Raw genomic sequence first — 12,030 nt, forward strand, 5'->3', positions numbered from 1 at the left:
TGAGTGCCATCAGCTATCAGGTAGGCAGAAGTAACACACATATTCCAAATCACTGAACTGAATAAACACATCTGAAGAAAGATTTAGAAACATTTATTCAAAAGTAAAAGCAAATGAGACTACAAGAGACAAAGGCAAGGTCGAAGAGTCTAACACACTGGCACCGGAGGCACCAAGAAAATATATGTCCTACCTGATGTCCAATCTTCTACATCATAGTAGTTCTTACATTGTAAGACCAAATTGTGAAAAAATTTTTTTAAAAACATGCTTTATTATTTGAAAAGTCTATTCCATCGTGGCTTTTTGGCAGCATTTTGTGAAGCAAACAATCAAGGAATCCTCATTACTTCTGGTAAACTTTCCAGGGAATCTTATATAATAAAAACTTAGCTATTGAACTGTATAAATTGCTCAAGTAGCTCTCTAAATCTTTATGACCATTACACTTTCAAAGAGGTTTCCCTTAATGTCAGTTAAGGATGTAATTAACATAGACAATCTAGATCAAAGGTATCTGCCTATGAATGCATGTGAACCAGTGTAAGTTCAGTATTTGTGCAGGACTGGTGCCAGTCCTTCACCCACCTCAGCCAGCCAACCAAGGGGCTCAAGTCCTTTCTACAAAGTGACAGAGTATTTGCATATAACCTACGTACATCCTCTTGTATGCCTTACATCACCTCTTATGTATCATTTTTAATAGAATTGAAATGCTACGTAAATAGGTATGTCATTTAAGGAATAATAAAAGTCTATACCAATAAAAATATTTTCTGAGTATTTTCAATACACAGTTGATTGGATCTGAGGATGTGAAACCAATATTCATGGATGCATGCACATAGATACAAATATATATGTAAACATATATGAATGTACATACATATGTAGGATATTCCTTAATAGAAAAGTTTTCTGTTAAGTGATGGAAATATGCCTTTCTGTAATTCTAGAAGCACCAGCAGAGGAATCTTAAACCTCTAGATGCTTCATTTGAAAGCTATAGCAATAGACAAACGTCAGTGCTAAAAATTTCTTTGACATGGTATTATTTTTGTTGAATACCCAGGTTGTCTAATGATAAAACTTAATAAGCTTTATAATAAAAACTTTATAGAAATCTAAGAACCAAAATAAACCTCATTCTGCTTAAATGTTTTTTTAAGATTTAACAAATCATTCTACAGTATCTTAAAATGTGATTTTTGCGGGCTGGGGATATGGCCTAGTGGCAAGAGTGCTCGCCTCGTATACAGGAGGTCCTGGGTTCAATTCCCCAGCACCACATATACAAAAAATGGCCAGAAGTGGCGCTGTGGCTCAAGTGGCAGAGTGCTAGCCTTGAGGAAAAAACAAGCGAGGGACAGTGCTCAGGCCCTGAGTCCAAAGCCCAGGACTGGCCAAAAAAAAAAAAAAGTGATTTTGCCACAGTTCTGAATATAGAAAATTTCCATTTTTTTAGTTGCAAATGAACATGGCAGATATTAGACACTAATTAATGGAATTCATAAAAGCTCTTCTGTGTGTTCCAATTTTTTTCAAGCAGTGCTGGGGTTCCAAAGTTTCAAATAATTTAAAGCAAATCATTAGACATGGTGAAAGATGTTTAATCAGTCCCCAAAGGCTACAAGGTGAAGCATAGTTTCACTTCCAGCTTTAGCTCCATTTCCTCCACATCTATCCCAGTGATTAACACCATTATACAACGTGATTGGCTTTAGTATCTCTACAAGTTACCACCTGAAATAAGCTATGGTTTTAGAAGTTGACAAACTACTCTAGGGAACAGAGTTGAGGAAGGTACACAATTTTAAATACAACCCTAAGAAGGAAGCAACAATAACAAACGTTTCTAGTTATACATTTCATAGAGCCTGATGGATAAAATGATGGGAAGCCATTGTCTGGACTGCAGTGGTCAACAGACAAAACAAAAAAAAGAGTCACTTATGTCAAATTCCATGTAATCAAAGTGAAACATCTTAGGAAGTAGATCTCAAAATGAATGAATTTTTATAAAAGCTGACAATTCCAATCTACCTGAACGATTGTAAGGACATTCACTCTGTTGACCAGTTATTTTCCATTGCTCAATTTCCTTGTTTTTCACCTTACAAACTAACTCTTGAGCATACTGCTCACTGGGAACCCTCAATTCTATTGTGTTGCATGCAGGTCACCCCAATTCATGACTCCCCAACACAAACTAATTATAACTACATTTGTTATTATTTTGTCTACTGACAGGACTATCTCCCTTGTGTGTGCCCAAGAATGTCATTCCTGTTTCCATAAAATGCCCCCAAATTCCACAAAACATTTTTCAAAACCTGAGGCAATTTGCAATTGTCCTATGTACCCAATATGTCTATAACTTGTGTGTGTATGTGTGTGTGTATGCATGTGTGTGTGTGTGTGTGTGTGTGTGTGTGTGTGTGTGTGTGTGTCCCCAGGTTTTGGGGCTTGATCTCAGGGCCTGGACACTGAGCTTTTTTGTTGAGGATAGTGTTCTCACACTGGAGACACAGTTCTACTTCTGGCTTTTTGGTGAGTAATTGGAGATAAAATCATAAACTTTCCTGCCTGGATTGGCTTCAAATTCCAGTCCTTAGATCTCAGTTTCCTGAGTAGCTAGGATTATAGGTGTGAACCACCCACACTAGGTAACTTAAACATTTTTTTTTGCCAGTCCTGGGGCTTGAAGTTAGGGCTTGAGCACTGTCCCTGGCTTCTTTTTGCTCAAGGCTAGCACTCTACCACTTGAGCCACAGCACCACTTCTGGCTTTTTCTATATATGTGTTGCTGAGGAGTCAAAACCAGGGATTCATGTATGCAAGGCAAGCACTCTACCACTAGGCCATATTCCCAGCCCTTGATAACTTTTTAAAACCTATTTAACGTGGGCTGGGGATATGGCCTAGTGGCAAGAGAGCTTGCCTCGTATACATGAGGCCCTGGGTTCGATTCCCCAGCACCACATATACAGAAAACGGCCAGAAGTGGCACTGTGGCTCAAGTGGCAGAGTGCTAGCCTTGAGCGGGAAGAAGCCAGGGACAGTGCTCAGGCCCTGAGTCCAAGGCCCAGGACTGGCCAAAAAAAAAAAAAAAAACCTATTTAACCTAATGTTTTTCAAAAGGTATTTCATAATCCTTCTTGCCTATTAAGGCCTGCAAAATCAGTGTTCTTCATAGCAAATTTTGAGAAATTATATAAATTCTGAGTATTGTGTCATTATGTTTAAGAAATTATATAGTAGGAGAAATCGAACAAGACAATAGATGGCAAACTACTTAGAAATATTTAAACAGGATAGATACGCATACAATATAGAGTATAGCAGAAGTTATTATTGGTATGACAAAAATACCACACACAATCACTTTATTGAATTTATTTCAAATTATGTCTTCATCCCTACTGTCATCACTTCACCCATAGAAAGGTAGTAAAATTTAAACATCTTCTACAGTGATGTTTGTTATTATAGCATGTGTTTTCTAATCTATGCTTCCCAAACTTAATGTGCCCATGAATCACTTGGGGATCGTGGTAGAAAAGCAAATTCTGGGATGCCTGGAATTCTTCATTTCTAACAAGTTCCCATATAATACTGATGCAACCACTTTTTGAGTAACCTTTTTGAGTAAAGACTTGAATCATTCTGAGAGTCACTGCTACAATACGCTTCCTAAAAACCACTCTCCCCATGACTGCCTCAAGAATTCACATGAATTCAGTAAATCATATATGAATGCCTACACTTAATTGCTGGTCTGGAATTTCATTCCATAAAGTTCCATAAAGTTGTTGGTATAATCTTTGAAAGTTGAAACATACTTACAATAGATCCAAATGCCTCTTTGTTTTTACTAAGCACTTCTGATGACCTTGCCTCTTTAAACTTTCACTGCTTTTTAAACTCACTCAAACCTTCTATCTGGTTGTATAATACTGCAAGAGTCACCTACCTCAGAGACTGCATTACTTATTCGCCCTGTTTTTGCCCATCTTTATGGTTTGCTAATTTTTTTTGACATTCAAGTCTGAACTTCAGAGTCTTCATAGAGCTTTAGTGACAAGAGCTAAAGCTGTCTACTCAGTCACCATAACACAAAGCCTACTTCAATCCTCTGCCCAACATCTATCATAGTATGTGCTCATTATTTCTTGTGAAAGAACATGAATGTGGTGACTATGGTATTTGATCAGTGTTCATAGCTGTAAGTAACTCTTATAGCTAAAACAGTATCCATCTTGTTACGGGCAGATGTTCAACAAATATTTTCCAAATATCAGAACATATATGATATGATACTATGCAGATGGAAATTGTGCCATCTCTCATGAATTCTAAAAAACAAAATTAAGAAATCTATTGCTAGTAACCAAACAAGATAAATCCTTAAAGAATTGTACCTTTAACTTGGCAGCAAAACTAACATAAAACACAAGTTAATACAAAGTTTAAGTCACATAAAGTTTAATCAGTCAAGTTAATGAAAATATCAAAAATTTTGAGTTCGTGTATGGCAGAGGGAATTTAACTTCTGTTGCAAATAATACAGTATTTGGTGTTTCCATTATCGTCCAGCTATGCTGCAGAAAGAGCAATTGCATTAAACCTTAGTTCATCAGGGTCACGCTCCATAAACTTTTTGCACACTTCTATGGCATCCTATAGGGGGAAAAGAATAACTTCAGTTCATAAACATGTTACAAATCATAACCATTTCATATTTTTCTAGTTCACATCAAGTTTTATACTCCTTTTCCAAATGAAAAACTGAATATATTAAAAAGAAATGAATAGTTGGTGGCTTAATTTGCTTGGTACAAAAGTTTAAGATCCAGTCAATATTCTTTCTTAAAATGTTTGCTTGATATATATCTTACTCGTTGTAGGATACATAACTTCACAATATCTCAAAATCTCTAAAACCAGAATCAAAGAAAATGTGGCATATATACACAATAGAATTTTATTCATCCTTTAGAATGATATTGTACAATTAGTAAGGAAATGGGAAGACTTGGAGAAAATTTTATTAAGCAAAGTGAAACAAAGGTTGCATAGTTTCCCTCATTTGTGTTAGACAGAATGTACCTATAAACCTATAAGTAAACACATTGGATGGTTTGCAAGTGGTTACCAATAAATTAAGTAAGGCATAACAAAGTCTACAAAGAGCTCAACTAGTACAATTTTTTAGAAAGACTAGGTCAAAGCCCAACAAAATCAGCACCAAGAAATGGGTACATTCAAGAGGGGGTAGGGGTGGGCCAAGGGGAGAGAGGTAGATGAATCAAGAGGGGAAGGATGGAGAATGCAGTCAAGAATTCACTGTATAGGGGCTGGGAATATGGCTTAGTGGTAGAGTACACGCTCATCATGTATGAAGCCCTGGGTTCAATTACTCAATATCACATAAACAGAAAAAAAGCCATAAGTGGCGTTGTGGCTCAAGATGTTGAGTGTTAGCCTTGAGCTAAAGAAGCTAAGGGACAGTGCCCAGGCCCTGAGTTCAAGCCCCAGGACTGGCAGAAAAAAAAATGAATTTACTGTAGAAACTGGGAGCTGGTGGCTCACATCTATAATTCTATCTACCCAGGAGGCTAATTTCCAATTAACCAACAAAAGGCCCAAAGTAGAGCTGTGGCTTAAGTGTTAGAGTGCTAGCCTAGAACAAAAAAGCTCAGCAACAGTGCCCAGGCCCTGAGTTCAAGCCCCAGGACTGGCACAAAGAAAAAACATCATTGTATAAACCTCAAAATTAAGAAAAATAAGGGAAGGAATGGGTCAAAGGGGGTGGAGAATATTGATGAGGATGAGACTGATCAAGATGCATTGTATTCATAAGCTGCTTTGTTAAATGGCACCTCCTTTGTATACCTTTTTTTAAAGATAATAAAAAAATAAAATTATCATCAAGATACACTGATGATATCCTGGATTTAATGAAATCTATGGGATATAATGAGCAACTTAGTACTGTCCTTGTCTTTTTCAAATTTGACATTTGTTCAAAGAGCTCTAGAAATATTTTGTTTTTGTAGATTTTTCATATGATTTTCAATTTTTTGAGGGCATTTTCTAAAAAGAATAAGGACAAAGAAACATCCAAATATAGAGGAAATGTTATACAAAAATATCCTTAGAGATGTTTTAAAGAGGACAAAGACTATCAATAACACTCTAAATAGACCAAAAAGTTTTGTTACCTCTAATAATGTTTCATCACTAGTTTTCCCATGGTTAATTGGAAATGGTTTCCGCCCATCTGTGGAAAATAGACACAGCTGAATGCTTAGCAGTGTGCTAAACCTTTGTTTTTCTTTGCCAACAGTGAAGATACATGACTTAAATTTAAATGTCTTTTCTATGAGTCTATCATATTGTTATTAGAACTTTGATGTTTGAAAGCTGAAACTGTCATGAATAGAAATAAATATTATCTTTAATTTCCTGCAAATATGAAAAATTAGTAACCACTATGGAAATTAGTATGAAGGTTTCTTTCTTTTTTTTTTGGTCAGTCATGGGGCTTGAATTCAATGCCTGGGTGCTGTCCCTGAGCTTTTTGTACTCAAGGCTAGCATTCTACCACTTTGAGCCATAGCTCCACTTCCGGTTTCCTGGTGGTTAATTGGAGATGAGAGTTTCATGAATTTTTCTGTCCCAGCTGGCTTCAAACCACAATTCTCAGATCTCAGCCTCCTGAGTGGTTAGGATTATAGGCATGAACTACTACTAGAGCCCAGCTGGAAATTTCTTAAGAAACTAAAAGCCTGGTGCTGACTGCTCACACTTATAATCCTAGCTACTCAGGAGGCTGAGATCCAAAGAATTTGGGCTCAAAGCCAGCAAGGGTAGAAAAGTTCACCAGATTCCATCTCCAAAACAACCAGCAAAAAGTCTGGCTGGAAATATGGCTCAAGAGAAGAGGACCAAGAAAATTATTGTGATGCTTTGAGTTCAAATTCTAGTACTGGCAAAAACAAAAACAAACTAAAACTAGATGTACCTTAGGATCTTGCTATATATACCTCTCTTGGGTCTCTAGCTGAAGGAATGTAAATGAACATACCTGCATAACCGTGCGTATTGTACATCTGCTCACAATAGTCCAACTATGGAACTGGCCTACATACCCAATGGTTAAAAGAAATATGGCATATAGATGCCATGGAATATTATTCAGCTATGAAGAAAAATGAAATTACAACATTTACCCCAAAAAAGTGGTTGGAACTAGTGGCAATCATATTGAGCAAGATAAGTCAAGCTCAAAATCCCCCACAAATACTACATTTTTGCTCATTTGTGGAATTTTGACATGAATTATAAGATGCTTGAACAATAAAAATTTCTTTTTACAGTAAAAATATTAAGAGGAAAACTGACATTAAGTCAACCTAATTTTTCAATTAACCAAGTGAAAGTAAGCAATAAATATCAGTTAAATTTTTACAATAGAGATGTCCCCATTTAGCAATTTTCTCAGCAGGAAAAATTAGATCAGTTCTTACCTAATTCATAGAGATGCCCATCTACATGAACTAACGCAATAAAATGAAGGTCTACTTTTTCATCTAGGCTTGGTGCCTGAAATAGGAGGGAAAAACACATATTATATATTTTAGTAGTCAATCAAGTACATAGAAACATGTACAAATAATAACAAATGACTTGAGAGAACATTCATTCAACATAATCAAGGCTTACTCAAGAATATGGTGAACAGAGTACTTTGTTTTGACAATGTGTTCATCTATCAGCAGAGAAAACAATGAGTAAGGTATTTCGTAGTCCTAACTGATGTAAAGACAAAAAGTCTTTTTTACCTTGCAAATCCCACTGTTAGCACTGTACATTGTGGCAAAATGAAATGAATGTATGATCAGATTTGTGTGACTTATTTAAAAAGTCAAAAGAATAAAGTTAAAACACTTGTAATAATACTAAAAAGTCTAGAAACTTTTTAAGTTAAAAATGTAAGATATCAAGATGTTTCCCTAATGACCTGAACCCAGTAATCTCATGTTTACAACAAGGCACTATGAACCATTGTAGAATGGCATAATTGTTTTACTCATTCTAGATTTAAAGGACTTAACAATAAATAAATGAAAGAATAAGCTCTGATGATTAAAATGGAGCAAAAAAATGTACAACAAATTAAAGGACAATTAATTTCTTTAAGTCTATGACTTTTCTTACCCTTTCTTTGACTCTTAAAGTGACTAATTTGAAATTTAAAATGCATCTATGTTTTCTCAGCTTATCAAATTCAATTGGCATTGGCAATATTTACATTTCTTAGACAGCCAAATAAGTTGTACAAAGTCAATACACTAACTCACTAACTTATCCTTTATGATATGCAGTAACTATACTGCTAACAATAATATATGTTAGCTAATTATCAAATCTAATTGGTCTGAATGAAATACACTCATTGTTAAATATAAGTAGACACAAAGTTTTTAAGGAGAAGAGAATTATATTTCACATTTTGGTGTGTGTGTGTGTGTGTGTGTGTGTGTGTGTGTGTGTGTGTGTGTGTGTGTGTGTGTGTGTGTGTGTTGGTCCTGGGGTTTGAAGTCAGGGCCTGAGCAGTGTCACTGAGCTTTTTTTGATCAAAGCTAGTGAGCTGCAACTCCATTTATGGCTTCTGGTGACTAATGAGAGGTAAGAGTCTCACAGAGCTTTCTGCCTGGGCTGGCTTTGAACTGCATTTCTTGGATGTCAGCCTCCTGAGTAGATAGGATTGCAGGCATGAGCCTGGCATTGCGCCTCTAATATGCTTCTTAGTAATATAGATAGTGTCTTAAGTAAAAAAAAATTATATTTTCACTTTTAGGTAATTAGATATTTCCAATCATTGTAATATGAAGATCCCTAATACAGAAATTAAAAGCTCTATTTGTATTAAAAGGTATATATATTTTAAGATTTATAGAATGGTTCTGAAGTATTTGCTGATACAGTGACTCACCCAATATCATTACTCTTTTGAAATTTCCCTTAAATTATGAATGAAAAAAAAGTTCACACAAACTGAAATGGCAAACTAGCTATTCTTACATATAATCTAGAACTAAAGAATTCCAGAGTTAGAAAGAATCAAGGTTATCTAGTTTAACTACTGATCTACTACTGGTCTCCTCTCCACAGATCCTCACATGAAAAGGGCATTGCCACTAAGTTTGAGGCAACCCATCCCATTTCTCATAATGAGGCTAAAATACATCTCCTAGGACAAAAACCTAATCCTTCTTAAATACAGTATTTCTTTAAATACATAAAGTTGTAAGAATGAGGTTCTTTATTTTTCGTATCCAACGACGTTAGTGATTACTTAACAGAATATCGATGACTAAGAGAGAATCCAATATTTCTTCTCTTTTCTCAATGTGTGTGTGTATACACACACGTACATACAGATGCACTGGTACTGGGACTTGAACTCAGGGCCTTGTGTTCTCTTTGCTCACAGCTGATGATCTACACTTGATCCACACCTCCAGTCCAGCATTATTCATGTTAATTGGAGATAAGAGTCTTCTGGATCTGTCTGCCTGGGGTTGGCTTTGAGGCTTGATTCTAGTATCTTAGCCTCCTAAAGTAGCTAGGATTACAGACAAGAGCCACCAGTGGGCAGATAAATATTCAAATTTTTAAGGCTGAAAGAAGCAATTCTACATATTACAAATACAATTCTAAAAGAGAAATGCTGGAAAGAATTTTGTACTTAAACCTTGGGGTGGAGACTGAGATCTATGGATTAAGGTTTGAAACTAGTCTGGTAGACAAATCTGAAATTTTCTCCAAATAACCAGAAAAAAAAGCTGGAACTAGAAGTGAGGCAAACGTAGAAGAGCACCAACCTTGAGCAAAAAGCTAAGCAATATCGTGAGGCCCTGAGTTCAAGCCCCCATACTGGCACTGGCAAATACACACACAAAAAATAAAACAGAAAATTTGAATTTCACTGGGAATATACTCTTGTTTTATTTATTTTAAGATGATTTTCCAAAAGTATTTAAAGTATTTCAAGCAATTGCATTTCCATAAACTAAGTACTTTAATATCTTGGAAATTATGCATCATATAGTTTCTATTTTTCATATTTTGCCTGTAAAGTACAATTATGCTACAAGTAAAATTAAGTATAACTGGAGTCAGAAATTCAGTATGTACCCAACCCAAGAGCCTTGGGTTTCTTGTCTACCTTGTCTTGATGTTTAAATGAGGTCTTCGAGGGTACTTTGTAAACTGTTAAGTATTATAGAAGCCTTGTGTATTATTTCAGTATTAATACTACATTTTCAAAGTGCAACCAACTACTAAATCAAGTGAACCAAGTTTGTATGTCATTGTACCTTTCATCCAAATGTGTATATTAAAAAAAAAAATTGAAGCCTGGTATAGGGGTGCACACCTGAAATCCAAGCACTTGGAAGATTGAGGCAGGAGGATTGTATATTTTAGGCCAGCTTGGGCTATATACCAATACATGTCTCAAAACAAAGAGAAACAAACAAGAAACAAAATACAAATTTCTAAAGTGTTATGAAAAGGCTTGAAAGTATCATAAAAGTACAGTTACAAATTTTAAACTTCATACAAAACCTCAATATCTATATCATCATTCTTGGTCCTTGGTCAAATTCAAGTAACCTTAATTTCTAGAATCTGCAATTATACAGTTGCTCAAAAATTATCCCAGTAAAGATCATTCTCACCCTTGAGAAGCTTTCGGGCTATTGAAATTGTATTTCTATCCTAATAAACCATTCTATCACTTTCTCTAAAAATAAACAAAATAATTATTCCATTAAAAAAAGAATAACAGGCTAATTCAAGAAAGTGCTCCATTCCAAAAAAAAGACCAACAATACAAAAAAAAGGAAGCCATATATTGCTATATTTTTACAACTATATTTTAAATTTCCTAACAAGAGCATAATACTTAGAGATACAACAATGCAAACAGAGACATTACATACCAAATGTATATTTCACTTCTTTTTTTTTTTTTGGCCAGTCCTGGGCTTGGACTCAGGGCCTGAGCATTGTTCCTGGCTTCTTTTTGCTCAAGGCTAGCACTCTGCCACTTGAGCCACAGCGCCACTTCTGGCCATTTTCTGTATATGTGGTGCTGGGGAATTGAACCCAGGGCCTCATGTATACGAGGTAAGCACTCTTGCCACTAGGCCATATCCCCAGCCCCTATATTTCACGTCTTAAAAATGCACTTAAACTTAATACAGTTATATGGCACTTAATATAGCAGACATTGTTCTAATACTTTATATGTAGTGGCCAATAAAAAATGATAAAGTAGGTAATATGATACCCAGTTTACTCTAAAAAAAAAAAAACAAAGAAAAAATCTAAGCCAGAGGCATTAAGTAATATATTATGGATTACAAAGAATAAGTAATGGAATTTGGTATAAAACTCATACAATGTGGCTCTAAAATCCATCATATTAGCCACTTATGGAAATATTTATGAAGGTAAAGAGCAATGGCGTTAATATCAAGCAGTGATTACACGACATAAAAGCATAAAACTGGAAATGTCAACATTTATGACACGCTCATTTATATTTTGAATTTTCTCAGTGCAAAATAAATTATTCGTATTTAGAATTAAATAAATTTCCCCTGATCAGAACTGGCAAAATTAGTATCTCTACTCATTGCATTCACCTTCTAATCTCTCACTGTCAAACAGTACACAGCACAGTAGAGAGGCAACACATATCAAATGGAGGATGAATTAAAATGGCAAATGAATGATATAACCCATAGTGGACAATGAACTAGAGAGAGGGGGACGCCATTTTGCTAATACCCAATATAAGCAGAATACTATCCATCGTGTTAATATTGTGGAAACAAATGTTTAAGGAAAAATGTCAATTCTACATCTCCATTTGAATACAGCCCTAAGAAGGTATATAAAGGAGAGGAAATGTCTGGCATCATCTCTTTTTTTTTGAGTATTAGGTTTGAA

General features: G+C 35.4%; 1 protein-coding gene across 3 annotated transcripts in view; it reads right to left on the reverse strand.

Moving 5' to 3' along the window:
* Positions 1 to 4,463: 4,463 nt before the first annotated feature.
* Uchl3 (ubiquitin C-terminal hydrolase L3) overlaps positions 4,464 to 12,030 on the reverse strand; it is a 41,966-nt gene continuing 34,399 nt past the window's right edge. For all 3 annotated transcript variants that reach the window (XM_048341237.1, XM_048341234.1, XM_048341235.1), the window contains 3 exons: positions 7,533 to 7,608; positions 6,225 to 6,283; positions 4,464 to 4,680 (listed from right to left, as the gene is read on the reverse strand). In XM_048341237.1, coding sequence (XP_048197194.1) covers positions 4,597 to 4,680; positions 6,225 to 6,283; positions 7,533 to 7,608 — 219 coding nt within the window. In that variant the 3' untranslated portion in view covers positions 4,464 to 4,596. The remainder of the gene's footprint in view (positions 4,681 to 6,224; positions 6,284 to 7,532; positions 7,609 to 12,030) is intronic.

The sequence above is a fragment of the Perognathus longimembris genome, chromosome 3, assembly GCF_023159225.1.
Source record: "Perognathus longimembris pacificus isolate PPM17 chromosome 3, ASM2315922v1, whole genome shotgun sequence".
Taxonomy (NCBI): Eukaryota; Metazoa; Chordata; class Mammalia; order Rodentia; family Heteromyidae; genus Perognathus; species Perognathus longimembris.